Genomic DNA, 15346 nt, shown 5'->3' on the forward strand with positions numbered 1-15346 from the left:
CTACACGTACCATCAGAAATTATGTTACACCCCAAGTTTAAAGAAAAATGGTAAAATCAAGTTAAGGAGAAATGGATTAATTTGCTACTCTCTGTGTGTTTGATTTTTCTATAAACGCTTCTTAATCCCTAAACTTGTATTCCAGGTTTATCAAAATTGCCAGTGCTCGATGGAAGATTACACTGTGCATGTCTACAGCAGTAAAGAAGGCATGGTTACTGTGTCATCCGACAATAAATCTTCCTATGGAGCATACATGTACCAAGACTCTTCACTCCATACCCCATCATTAGAGGATGGGACAGCACTTCCAGGCCGTTGCTTCACATCCTGCCCCTACAAGTGGCCATACATCATCATGCTGTGGGTCTTTTTCTTTGTCAACACTTTTGCCATTGTACCAGCCTGGGCAGGTAGTATAAGGTAGGCAAGATTTTTGTGTAACAGTTCAGTATTTTATGCAATACCCCCAGGTACTCTAGTTTGTCTGTAGAGAGGATGTGATCACTTCATTTAGCAGTGCAAGTACAGGCCAGTCTAGCTTTGTGAGCAGCATAGATTCACACTGGTCTACACTAGCCAGCATGCCTAGGAGGAGAGCATTTCTGTGATTTACATGATAAAAGTACAAAAAGATAATATATACTACATAAAAGGTGACCCTGGACCCCACCTTTTTTTTTTTTTTTTTTTGCATATTACAGAAAAACACAATAGGGTCTAACCACTTGGGGCACCCCACATTTTTTACCCCCGAAGTGGCTCTAGAAAAATGTGGTTATTCTAAAGTTTTGTTGTTGTTGTTGTTGTTGTTTTTTTTTTTTTTGCTGTCAAAGCCAGAAGTTGGACAAGAATACCAGAAAATTGTTGCTCACTGAATTTTGTTGTTGTTGTTGTTGGTGTTGTTGTTGTTGTTGTTGCTTGTAAGCTGATGAAACCTGGAAGTGGCACCAGAAAAATAAACACACGTTCATGTACATCAGGCAGTGAGTTGATCGAGAGAGAGAGAGTGTTTGCTTCACATTGCCTCATGCATTTGGCTATAGTGACTTGTGAAAATGCACAAGAACATGGGGTTGAGAGTCAGGGCAAGGTGAGGAGAAACCTAGAGTTGATAAGTCAAAGCTCTAAACACTGCAGTGCATCAAGTGTGTAGTCTTACACAGACACTTGGCACCACAGACATGACACTTGCTATGTACTTTCATGTCTAAGGTGGTATATTAGGACCCAGAAGTACCAACATGAGGAGGGGTGGGGAGCAGCAGCCCCCACATTTTGGCTCTTCTTTAAGAAAACATAACAAATAATAACAAAGCCAAAAAAAAAAATGTTTACAAAATCTGAAAAGTGAAAATAGATAAAAATTACATGTGTGTCAGTGTTTGATTTGATTTGAGTTTTGCTTTATGCTTGTGCAGTAGTATTTAAATGTTTTGTCACTCATTGTTGACATTGAAGGTAAAAAATGGAGTATTTAAGATATCTGTATTGTATATAAGGTTACCTGGAAGCTTAATGCTTTATATCATTTTTTCATATTTACTATTTTTGAACTTACTTCAGTGTCTGATATAGTAAGCCATTTTGCATGATCATATTGAGTCAGTGTAGGAAATGCAATAACTTATCCCATCAAACAGTCTACATACACCTGCCTTTCTGCAACACTTATGCATTTTGTGAAAGACATTGGACAGTGATCAATTTGCAAGGCCTATCTCATCCTATCCCATAACTAGTCACCATCAAGTTATACAAAATGACACTACAGTCTATATATTAGTTCAGCGCAAATTGCATTTCCTAAATTGACTCGATATGATCATGCAAAATGGCTTTCTACATCAGATACTGAAGTATGTTCTAAAATAGATTTAAAAAAATGAAGAATACACATTGGAAAGCATAAAAATTGGTCTTAAGCTTATCTTGCACCTTTAGATTTTTAACCAAGTCCAACACTTTGAAAAAAGAATAGCTCAAAGCTGCTTAACACTGAAACCTTGTGGGGAGGGTCATCTCCTTCTAATCAAAAGTTTATACAACTGTTTTATCATCACAGCTATTCATTGTCATGGGAACTGGTTCCACAACTTTGGGCAGTTTGTCACTACAAAAACATTTCTAACGATGCAAGTATGCATATTGTAACAATTCCCCCGCTGATGTGTGGTGCAAAGAGTTCTGAAATTGTGTGGACACTTGCAATGCAATGACAAAAGACAATGTCATTAACATTTTGGTGTTTGATCTTGAGTTCCATCTCAAATTCAGTGGAAATAGTCACTGTTGTCATGCCCATATTAGTTCATCAAGCTGAATTATCCAGGAAATGTTTTGAAAGTTTAAAAAACAAAAACAAAATTCTTCATCATGATGGCCACCAAATGTTGATGTATTAAATACTGTAAATTCTTTGTCATAACACATCATGCTCAGAGATTCAACTTACCACATTATCATGAGAACCACAAAATCTTACATAGAAGTAACTTACTTCATTTTAACATGTCACAATATATGTCATCATTTGTGATGATAGTGGCAGTAGTATTAAAGATCAGTTAGCATTGGAATAATATTGAGCTGAAATATGGTTTGCCCAGCTCAGAAGAGAATCCCTGTAACATATTGTGTGTAGCTTTATTACTGATCTCTGTGTCAGTACATACAAAGCCAAATAATCTTGACTGCAGTCAACTGGTAATAAGAGCATCTGCTGCGCGATGCACACATTCACTGACCAGTGCTATCTGTGGTTTTAAAATGTTCTACAGTGGCCAGCGAATGAATTGGGCCACCCATGAATCCCTGCAAATGCCATGACACATAGTGGGGGTTGTTTTATCTTTTAGGGTCAAAGGGCATGCAAGCTGTCCCTTTCCCAGAATGATTCCGTTTATAAAATACCCAGTACTCAGAAACTTCTTGATGGGTTTGTAATTGTTTTAACTCACTTGCACAGATGGGCTCTTGTGAGTTATTGTGCTTGTTTGCCATCTGGCATCTGTCATGCATTGTTCATAAACGTTTAATATTGTCATTTTCTGGAAGAGTGGGGACTGGATTTTGACTAAGCTTGACAGGAATCATCAGGGGAGAGGGGGTTCATTTGGAAATTAACATCTTTATCACTTCTCTCTCTCTTATGTCCATGATTTTCCAACCTTCTCCTTCACCATCTCCAAAGATGTGGTCATCTTTCTGCTCTCACTGACTTCCAAACTCTTTACCCGATTCTCACTCTATTATTCCTTTGAATACAATGTTGTACTGTCTCTGTATCCTATCCTCCCACATCTATTGGTGCAACTGCAACTTTCAGCTCACTACTGTCCTACTGTCATTATTTGCCTTCCTTGGACACTCTCCATATGTCTCTCCCTTTACTCTTTCTCAAATCTTTTTTTTGCCAAGCAACAGTCCTCTCAAGGACTTCATACAACTTATGTCACCACAAACCTCTTAATACTCATTTACATCATAATGCATCCTTTCAAACAAGACATGAATAACATATTGTATTCAACTACAAGACATCGTCCTTTACTCTTTGATAATCATTTGTAGTAGCTAAGAGTGAATCCACAACACACTGAAATACATAATTTTCCTTTGTAAGGTGTGTGTCCTACTCTCAACGCTCCTTTGCTCTGGGGGTCCAGACTGTGATATATGGTCTCGGTAAGTATCAGTGGAAGTTTTGATGTATACAGGGTCGTGTCCTCACAGGTATTCAAAGTATTAAAATTCGGAAAGGAAACACTGATGTTATTCTTTTGTCAAGGAGAATCATATTCTCAGTGCATTGAGAAAGCGTGTAATGAATACATCAGGTTATTTTTGATACAATGTTTCAAGTAGGCCTACAGACCTTACCCTGACAACATCAGGACAACATCCGGAGAATAAAATTCCTCTCCTCAGGCAATAAAACTGCAGGAGAGAGCAAGGGGTACCATCTTAACAGACACACACCAAAAACCTTCTCCGGGTATGTTTCTATAATGACCTACCTGTTCATGCGCAAAGGGGTTGTGGTTACAATCCATACACAAGATCAGTGCACCATGTGTCATTATTCTGTCTGGGCCAGTGCTGTTTATAAAGAGAGTCTGGCCAACTTGGTTTTCAGCTTACGAATTTTGAAGCCTGTATTTGGTCAATCGGTTGCCTCGTGACCTATGTGGAGCCATGTCATTACCAAAGAGAGCACACATGCAGTGCCCATTGAACTAAGCTCTTCTTGGCTTACTCAAATTATGATGTCTGAGCATACCCGCTAACTCTCTAAATATGTAATGCACTGAGCCCTGGTGTTGACATGGCATCCAATTTAGCAGTTGGCCAGACTCTCTTTATGTATGGTACTCTCTTTATATACGTATGCACTATTGTGCATGTGTGTTGAGTGTTTCAGTGGAATGATACTGCAAGAGCATCTTAACAGGATTGTCAGGGTGTTGTCGCTGTAATGCCAGTGCGATGTAGGGGTAATTACCCTTGCTGGCTAGGGTAGAATTTGGCAAAAGTTGCCTTGACAATGTCCAACCAACATTTTTCATTCACCGTCTTTACAGGCAGGGTAAAAAAAGATTGTCTGCATGATGTCACGGTAACTCTGGTTCAAAAGGCTCTGTTGACACAGGGTTGCAGTCATCATGAATGCTCCAGAATGCTGAAATGCATTTTGCAAGAGATTGTTATGGGCTATGTATTGCACCCATGCACTGAACATTCCCAGTATGCCAGCTGAATGTGGCCTTTTCCAGCAACTTTTACTCAGAGTGCAAGCATTCTTAGAATGCAAAATTGCACCATTTTTTCTCTCTTTTTTTTTTTTTCATGAAGAATGGCCTCACAACCAAGGGAGCTCATCAAGTTTGGATTTTAATTCATATGAAATGAATAGTGCCTTGAAGTTTTACTGAGGAAACATTTCATATCCAGAATCAAAGAGAGTGCATGCTATAAATCACTGCAGTACCCGCATGTCATTTCTCAACATCAATTTCCTACCTTCACTTCCACATGCCTCTCACCTAATTTTTTTTTTCTGCAATCTTCAGTATGCATCTCCAATGCCAGGACAAGGGTGTATACAATTGTGTGTTAACATGTGATCCATAACTTATGCATCATGCACATTTTGGCCTGTGATGGGTGTATGGAGCCTGTATTTTTTATGCCTCCACGAAGTGGTGCCGGAGGCATTATGTTTTCAGGTTGTCCGTCCTTCCGTCCGTCCGTCCGTCCGTAATGAATTTTGTGGACAGCGTAACTAAAAAACCTTTTGAGGTATCCTAATGAAACTTTATTGGGGGTGAAGTTGTGCCTATCAACTCTTGGGTGCACATGCTCAAGGTCAAAGGTCAAAAAGGTCAAGGTCAAATACGTAAAATTTCACTATTTCCACCATATCTATGCAATGCCTGAAGATATTTTCTTGAAACTTAGTGTATACATGTATTACCCAATTAAAATTCTCTGGTGAAAGTTTGGGGTCATGAGGTCAAAGGTTAAAAGGTCAAGTAAAAATCTTAAAACTTCACTTTTTTCTCCGTAACTTGGAAATTGTTCAAGGTATCTTCATGAAACATGTAGTATATGTACATATACTGACTGGCAGTGATTATCTACAGAATTGAGGGTTCATGGGGTCAAAGGTCAGGGGTCAAAGGTCAAGGGCAACACTTCAAAATTTTACTATTTCCCTCATTTATGCAATGCCAGCAGGATTATTTTCTTTCACACTTGGTGTATGTATGTATAACCTAATAGAGATTCTCTGGAAACTTTCTCTTTTTTTTTTTTTGTTGCCTCAAAGGTCAAAAGGTCAAAGATCAAGGGAAAGTGCTGAACTAACTTTTTCCTCCATATCTCGGAAGTGGCTCAAGTTATCTTGAAACTTTCTACATACTTATGCATGTTCTACCTGACAGTGATTATCCTATGAATTTTAGGGTCAAAGGCCAGATGAAAATGGTAACAATGTACTTTTCAATACAGAAATTGCACTTTTTCTCCATACCTTGAAAATTACTCAATGCATAAATTACTCAATGCATTAACTTATGAATGGGTCAAAGTCAAGTTAAAGTCCTTAAATCCCCAAATACATGCTCTCCTATTCATCCAATTAAACCTAGGTCAAGGAAGGTAAACATTCAACACATTTGTGACAAACTTGTCATTTTAATATTTTACCAATTTTGTGAAAATGTAATCACACATTGTCCACATGTACTATAGACCTATTAGGAGAATCATGCATTATGGCAGAGGCATACCAGTCGCCTTAGCAACATTTCTAGTTTTTTCCAGTTGTAATATTTGCTGCTTGAAAAGGATTATTTTGCACTACCTTATGCACTAGTCTAATGTAATGGATGTAGCAGCATATTGTGTGTTGGGAGATTTTCATGGTTCCATAATGAGAGCACCATATTAGGGGAATATAAAACATCTATATTTCCTGACCTCTCCTCATTATATTAGGGTCATTGTACTAAAAGTAATTGTGATATATGTTATAATGATATACTCATGAGTTGTATCAAAATGTCCTGTTACTTTTGTCTCTTCAGGGAGCGCACCTTCATCCATTGTCTTTGGGCTGTTCATCGACAAGGCCTGTGTAGTATGGGAGGCTCTTTGCGGTATCACCCAGATATGTTGGCTGTATGATAACCACATGTTTGCCTACACCTTGCTTGGACTTACGCTGGTGTGCAAGTTGCTTTCTATTTTATTTTTTGGAGGTGCACATTTTCTCTACAAGCCTATTTTGAACAAAGAGGATGATGGTGAAAAAGATGACAAAGAAGAAGACGTGTGAAATTGGACCCCTTATCATTGCTGTTCAAGAAGTGCTTTATTGGAATTTCTGAAATAGATGCTACAAAAGTGATGTTATTTCTCATGTCTAGAGGCTGTCATACATCAAATGAAACAAAGTGGAACAGTAGTGTAATTTTTAAAAAGTGAGATATAATGAATGCTTGTGAATCAGGTAGAATGCGTACCGTACCATTTTTAGTGGCATCGTAACACCAACTTGTCCAAAAGCGTAGTACACCAGAAGTTGACATGAGAGGAGTGAGTCTAACACACACTACACCATAAAAAGATTCACTTGTCTTTATTGGAGACGCCTCTATGTAGCATAAGCACACAAGGCTGAATGACCCCATCGCTATGATGCGCCTGATATGATCGACCTCTATAACTAGAAGGCATTATGTTTTCGGGTTTGTCCGTCCGTCTGTCTGTCCGTCCGTCCTTCGGTCCGTAAGCAATTTTGTGGACATTGTATCTAAAAAACTGTTGGAGGTATTCTAATGAAAATGGGCATGTGTATGTATGAGTGGGCGAAGTTGTGCCTATCAACTTTTGAGCATATATGCTCAAGGTCAAAGGTCAAAAGGTCAAGGTTGAATGCTCAAAATGTCACTATTTCCCCTATATCTATGCAATGCGTGGAGGTATTTTCTTGAAACTTGGTGTATACATGAACTACCAAATAAAGATTGCCCAGAGAAAGCTTTGGGTCATGAGGTCAAAGATCAAAGGTCAAGGGTCAAAGCTCAAGTGAAAATGTTAAAATTTCACTTTTTCTCCATATGTCAAATATTTCAAGGTATCTTCATGGAACTTAGTATATATATGCATGTACTGAATGGCAGTGATCATGTAGGGAAATTGGTGGTTATGGGTCAAAGGTCAAGGTCAACTCATAATTTCACCATTTCCCTCTTATCTATGCAATGCCTGCAGGATTTTCTTGAAACTTAGTGTATGCATGTATTGCCCAATAGAGATTCTCTTGAAAGTTTTTTTTTTTTCCATAAGGTCAAAGGTCAAGTGAAAGTGCTTAAATGCACTTCTTCCTTGAAAGAGTCAAAAGTCAAGTAATCCTCAAATCCCCAAATACCTGCACTTGACAAAGAGTGAACATTCAACACTTTGTGATGAACCTGTCATTTTGATATTTTGCCAATTATGTGAAACTGTCATCACACATTGTCAAGACATGGTATTATAGACCTATTAGGAGAATATTGCATTATAGTGGAGGCATACCAGTCGCCATAGTGACATTTCTAGTTCTTTTTTTTTTTACTTCAAACTAGTCTAGTTTTCAATTCAATAGTTTCAATTCAATTCAATTCAATGTTTTATTTCATTTTTCGACAAAAAAGATATGAACATCACTTTTTTGATAACAGAAATTAAGGTGCGTAAAGTATAACATGAAAGAATGTATATACAATGATTGTACCACCTTATAATAATTATACACTATCATATAACTCAAGTGATTAGAAGTAATTATACAGTATGCAAAATTCGAGAAATGGAGGGACCCACTAAGAAGACAAAGCTTGTAGATTGTGGGCCCCTCGGAGGAAAAACATCAGTTGAGAAAAAAAGCAATAGTCTGGAAGCCCACTAGAAAGATAGATCAACAAAAGCAGACAGATATACAAACAAATAAACATGAAATGAGACTGGAGTAGGAGTAACAATACAATGGAGAGTTGACTATGAGACGAGACAAAATGAGGCAAAGCTAACATAATAGAAAAGAACAGAACAGACAAAAACGTTCTACAGAGACAACAATATCGTGAGAAGTGTGTCGAGAAAGTGAGAAAAAGTGACGCGAGAAAGAACAGGGCAATAGACATATGATCGGAGAAATATCGTAGCATTATATGAATATAGTATACAAGAGCTAAAGTATACTTGGCAATCAATATGTGAAAACGTAGGTTCTTAGAAAAAAAGTTATAACAGCTCGTTAATTCTATTCAGTAGAATAAGGTTGCAATAAAGAAACTTTCAATTTCCTCTTGAATGAGTATATTGAGGGGGCATTTTTGATATCAGGATGCATGGATTCTAATAGCTCGGGCCAGTATAAACAAATGTGTTCTTTGCTAAAATCATACGGAAAAGAGGTAAATGATATTCGTTAGAGCGTCGAGTTGGATATTCATGAAATGACTGATTTTTTAGGAACATGGAATGGAAAACATCATGAAGAAGGTTATTGTTGTACATATACATAAATTGACCTAAATTGAATAAAAACAAATCTCCAAATTTTAACAACTTATTAGAGGCAAACAGTGCATCTGTATGAGAACGTATGGGAGAATAACAAATGACACGAAGAGCTTTCTTTTGCAAAAGGAACACTCTGTCCAACAGATTTTGGTGCGTGTTGCCCCAGACTAAAAGTCCATAATTAAGGTAAGGCAATATCAATGAGGAGTATAACATAAGTAATGATTTTTTAGGTAAACACAATTTTAGTCTATTAATAACGCCTATATTACGTGAAATTATATTGCAAATATAATAGATATGCAATTTCCAAGAAAGTTTCTCATCTAAAATAACCCCAAGGAATTTAAAATGTGAAATTCTTTCCAAAGGAGTGTCATCCAAAACTTTTTATTTATTTTTTGTTTCCATCATCAAAAAGAAAAGAAAAAAAGTTGACATGATCCAAAGTGATACAATTTTTTTTTCATTTCTCTTAAACTCGTCTGATAAAGGATTTTTTTAAATACAATATAAAGTATACACACGAATGATGTCGTAAAAAAGAAACAATGCACTTTGCCATGGCAACAAAAATAGTAAATAATCACAATGATGGAAAACAGTGTTCCACTAAAAAAGCCAAGCTTGTAAGTCGTGGAACACTGGAACAAAACAACAACAGCACCAATTTGTTATATCAATAAAACATATTCATTTTAAATTCTTCTATATACTATTGTACATTTTACTCATTGATGTAATGATGCTGATACTATGAACAATACTTACTAGGATTTTAGAATGCAAACGTATAAACTATGTAACATATCACATTTGTGGCACAGACACTATGGGGCCAGGTATGCCAGGAAAATTGAACGGAAAGGAAGATATGCAATCGGCCACAAAAAACATAACAACAACAATAACACAAAACACAGAAATAACAGAACTTGAAGAAATGCACTCAGACAGATACTGGACAACAAAGAACGAGGAAAAAGAAGCAGGGAAGAATAGAGAAGGAAAAAGGAGAGGGATGGAAAAGGTCTGTGGACACACCACAAAATCTCAAGGAAAAGTGAAACATGACGGGTTTTTTCATTGAACAGAATTAACTGGTATATTTAGAAAACATTTTTTTAGTTTATACTTAAATGTAATTAACTTCACAGATTCTTTTAAATCATTATCTAAGCTATTCCAAAATATGGGTCCGGTATAAACAAATGTATTTTGAGTGTGTACAGTTCTCACTAAGGGAAGATGAAATTCTTTAGATTGTCTCATGGGATAATTATGTACGTGGCTGTTACAGTGAAATAAAGAATAAAATATTTTGGGTAGATGGTTGCAGTTGTAATTAAACATAAATTGACCAAGTTGAAACAAATACAACTCTTTTATTTTCAGAATTTTGTGTTCAAGGAACAGCTTGTCAGTATGTGCTCGGATATGAAGGTTAAAAACAATTCTGAGTGCCATCTTTTGCAGAAGAAAAAGTTTATCTAGCAATGTCGAATATGTATTCCCCCAAGCAAGAATTCCGTAATTCAAGTACTGCAATACCAAACTTGAATAAAGCGTAATCAAGCCAAAGAAGGAAGATAGTATTTCAATCTATTCATTATGCCTATGTTACGTGCAATTACATTACAAATATTGTTTATGTGACACCTCCATGATAACTTATTATCAACACAAACACCTAAGAATTTAATAGATGAAACCTCTTCTCGGGGAATAGTGTCAAATATAACATTACTTGGTAATCTATCTAAAGAATTACTGAAAAACATATACTTTGTCTTCTCAATATTCAGTGACAATTTATTTGCATATATCCATTGTGAGACATTCTTGAATTCATAGTTCACTGTACTAATTAAAGTATTAGGGTCAGGGTGGGAATAAAATAGATTGGAATCATCGGCGAATAGTATGAAAGAGAGTTTATCTGAAGATCTATAAAAATCATTAATGTAAACTATAAATAACAGTGGGCCTAACAAACTTCCTTGCGGAACACCACATTCTATTTTTTTCATAGAAGAATCAAAACTGTTCACATGTACATATTGATATCTGTCAGATAAATAACTCGTAAACCATTGCAAGGCTTTTCCGCGAATACCATAATGGGATAACTTAGAAGTATACCGTGATTAATCGTATCAAAAGCCTTGGAAAAGTCCAGAAAGATGCCTATTGTATGCGAAAATGTATCAAGTGCATGTGTAATCTTTTCCACAAAGGTAAGTAAAGCATGGGTGGTGTTGTGATTTTCTCTGAATCCAAATTGAAAATTCGTAAATATATTACTCATATTAAAAAATTTTACAGTTCGGATATATACTATTCTTTCCAAAATTTTAGAAATTGAAGTTAATAATGATATTGGTCTGTAATTATTGACATCATTCTTCTCCCCTTTCTTATATATAGGTATAACTTTGGCAGTCTTCACCTAATTTGGTACAAGCCCAGTAATAAGTGATAGATTAATAATATATACTAAAGGATCTATTATTTGAAGAATTATATTTTTCAACAAATAATTATTGATTCCATCACAACCTGGGCTTTCCCCTTCTTTCAAATTATAAATGATATCAATAACTTCTTCATTATACATAGGGTCCAAAAATATAGTTTTAGGATTAGGTATATCTAAAAAAATCATAAAACACTTTATTAGACGAAGGGATACTTTGTGATAAATTTTTCCCAATCGATGCAAAAAAATCATTAAAAATTTCGGCCATGCCAGCAGGTACATTGCTTGAGGTATTACCCCATCATACTTCTGAAATACTAGATACATCATTAGATGTATTCATAACATCTTTTATTGTTTTCCAAGTATTCTTAATATCATTTTTATATTTCATTATCTGGTTAACATAAAATTTTCTCTATTGTAAACGCATTAAATTAGTAAGCGTGTTTTTATAAGTCACATATTTTTGTCTATTTTTATCCGTAGGGTTACTCCTGTATTTATAAAACAAATTATTCTTTCTATTAATCGATCTTAAAAGTGATTGGGTTATCCACGGGAGTCTTGGAGTTCATTTGTAACTACTTTTCCTTGTACAAAACGGAATATGTTCATCAATTTTGGAAGTGATAGTTTTCATAAAATAATCATAACACAAATCAAGATCGGTATTGTTGTATACAAAAAAACAATCAATATCTTTTAAACTATTTTGCAAATTAATAAGATTTTTGGTCGTAATCTTACGACGTCTCTGATAATTATTTTGCCTAGGAGATAGCTTAATTGGCACTTGTGTAAATATAGGATAATGATCAGAGATGTCAGATAAAACAATACCAGACTCGGGAATTGGGAGAATATTACAAAAAATATTATCAATCAACGTGGCAGATCGGTCAGTAACACGGGTCGGCTTAGAAATTAACGGTAATAAAGAAACAGACATTAAGGTTTCTACAAATTCTTGCAAAATATGTTGGGAGTTACATTTCATAAGATCAATGTTAAAATCACCCATTAAATATACATGTTTATTTGTAAAAATAGAGTTCTGCATTAAATTTTGTATATACAACAAAAAATCATTCGGATTCAATCCTGGGGGTCTGTAAACAACTCCAGTCAATATGTTTTTCCCATTCGGGTTTACCATTTCAACAAAAAGAGATTCAACTACATCAGTCATGACATTCAGTTCTTCGTGGATAGAATATTCAAATTTGTTGGAGATGTATAAACCCACACCACCACCCATTCTTTCTTTTCTATTTCTGTACACGAAATCAAAGCCGGATATAGAAAATAAATGACTTATATTGGGAGTCAACCATGTTTCGGTCAGACCTATAACGGGACAGTTATTACCAGAGTTTTCTAAAAATAATCGCGACTTATCAAAATTTCTACTTACTAATATAAACATATTGTTTATACTGGTTTACAGTCAGATAAACACATGAACTTTGCACAGGATCTTGGGGATCAAAGTTATATTCAAATTCTTGTGCCGAAGCATTAAGTTTGTTCGATATGTATGCTTCATATAAGGTGGAAGTTTTGTTTTCCTGCGCGGACGTAAAAGAGCGCCCAACTGTATCATAAAATTCATCATCGTTCACAGAGTTGAAAACAAATGTTGGATTAGCCATAAGTATAAAGAAAATCACACCCGAATCGACAAGAGTTCCACTTTAATAGACCTAGACCTGGAGATTGTAGTTATGTGGTAATATACAGACCTGGAAGAAGAGAAAGAGAAACGCATACACACAAACATGAAACACATACAAGAAACACACACATGAAACATAGACATGAGACACACGCAAGACACGGGAAACAACAAGGACGCAGACAAGACATAGCCGATGATATCAAGTTGGGCACACACGTCCGTGGCTTGCGTCTGCTCTGCCAATACAAAATGAGGCAAAAGCAATGATATCAGCATGGATTAACAACAGACTGCATTTGAGTGAGTGAGCACCCTTGATATTCAAAAAGTATCAATTTCATACGAGATATATTCACGTGCATAATTCAAACAATCAATATAGATTTGTATAGGTTATTTGGGGGTCAGGAGAGAAGGAGAGAGACGAAGGGAGACACGAATAGAACTGTAATGTTTACTGTATACACCTACACTGTAGTTTCTGGTATTAACAGTGAGTGCCTATTGGCCATGATAAAACAATAAATGTAATATCTTCACAAGTCATAATAGACAAACTACGATGTAGAAATAAATTCTAAATATTTGTTCGCTGGGAATGTCATGAAGGAGAATAATGGAAAAGAAATCAGAGAAGAAACAAACCAAAGAAAAACAAATAACAAATACAGAACATCTCATAAGAGAGTTTAGATAATAAGCGTATAACTGATTAATACTACCAGCTTTCCCGAATATCACCTTATCGTAAGCTTTCTTCAACCCAATCCCTACCATTACAACACATCGAACAAAATTATACTCAGATTGAAGAGAATGAAACAAAACATCTGCTTAACGTAATTGAAGACTATTCCATATATACATAAGTGTTCATTTTTATGCCTCCGCAACGAAGTGGCCGGAGGCATTATGTTTTCGGGTCATCCGTCCGTCCGTCCGTACGTCCCGTTTTGTTTATGTCAATATCTCAAGAACCGTGTGGTGGTTTTACATCAAACTTGGTATGAGGGTATATCCTTGGGGGATAATACTTTGTGTGGATTTTAGGGTCACAGGGTCAAAGGTCACAGGTTATTTTGTGAAAAAAAAATTGAAATTTCATGTTTTTCTCCATATCTCGCAAATGGTTCACAAGTATCTTCATGGAACTTAGTATATATGCTTGTACCGATGGGCAGTGATTATGTAGGGAAGTTGGGGGTCATGGGTCACAGGTCAGGGGGGTCAAAGGTCAAGGTCAACTCCTCAAAATATCGCTACTTTCCTTAAAATGCAATATGCCTGAAGGTTTTTGGTTTTTTTTAACTTGATGTATGGCATGTATTACCCAATATATATTTTTAGGGAAGTTTCTTGCCAAAAGGTCAAAGGTCAAAAGGTAAAAGGTCAAGTGAAAGTGCTAAATTGCACTTTTTCCTCCATATCTCGAAAGTAACTCAAGGTATCATCATGAAACTTACATATCTATGCATGTTCTACCTAACAGTGATTCTCTGTGGAACTGTGAGGTCAAAGGTCAAAGACCAGGTTTAGATATGCTATTTTCCCATTTGATACTGAAATTGTATGGCATGTATTACCCAATATATATTTTTGGGGAAGTTTCTCGCCAAAAGGTCAAAGGTCAAAAGGTAAAAGGTCAAGTGAAAGTGCTAAATTGCACTTTTTCCTCCATATCTCGAAAGTAACTCAAGGTATCATCATGAAACTTACATATTTATGCATGTTCTACCTAACAGTGATTCTCTGTGGAGCTGTGAGGTCAAAGGTCAAAGACCAGGTTTAGATATGCTATTTTCCCATTTGATACTGAAATTATACTTTTTCTCAATACCTTGAAAATTACTCAATGCATAAACTTATAAAAGGGTCAAAAGTCAAGTAAAAATCATCAGTTCCCCAAATACCTGCACTCTGACAATTCATCCAATTGAACCTAGTTCTAGGAAAGTGAACATTCAGCACATTTGTGGCAAACCTGTCATTTTAATATTTTGCCAATTGTGTGAAACTGTCATCACACATTGTCAAGACATTGTACTATAGACCTATTAGGAGAACCATGCATTATGGCGGAGGCATATCAGTCGCTGTAGCGATATATCTAG

General features: G+C 35.9%; 1 protein-coding gene across 1 annotated transcript in view; it reads left to right on the top strand.

The window, feature by feature from the left end:
- LOC140239588 (solute carrier organic anion transporter family member 4A1-like) overlaps positions 1-7607 on the top strand; it is a 28769-nt gene extending 21162 nt beyond the window's left edge. The window contains exons 9-11 of the mRNA XM_072319419.1: positions 146-423; positions 3626-3687; positions 6591-7607. Of these exons, the coding sequence (XP_072175520.1) occupies positions 146-423; positions 3626-3687; positions 6591-6841 (591 nt within the window). The 3' untranslated portion in view covers positions 6842-7607. The remainder of the gene's footprint in view (positions 1-145; positions 424-3625; positions 3688-6590) is intronic.
- The last annotated feature ends 7739 nt before the right edge of the window (positions 7608-15346 follow it).

The sequence above is a fragment of the Diadema setosum genome, chromosome 16, assembly GCF_964275005.1.
Source record: "Diadema setosum chromosome 16, eeDiaSeto1, whole genome shotgun sequence".
NCBI classification, from domain to species: Eukaryota; Metazoa; Echinodermata; class Echinoidea; order Diadematoida; family Diadematidae; genus Diadema; species Diadema setosum.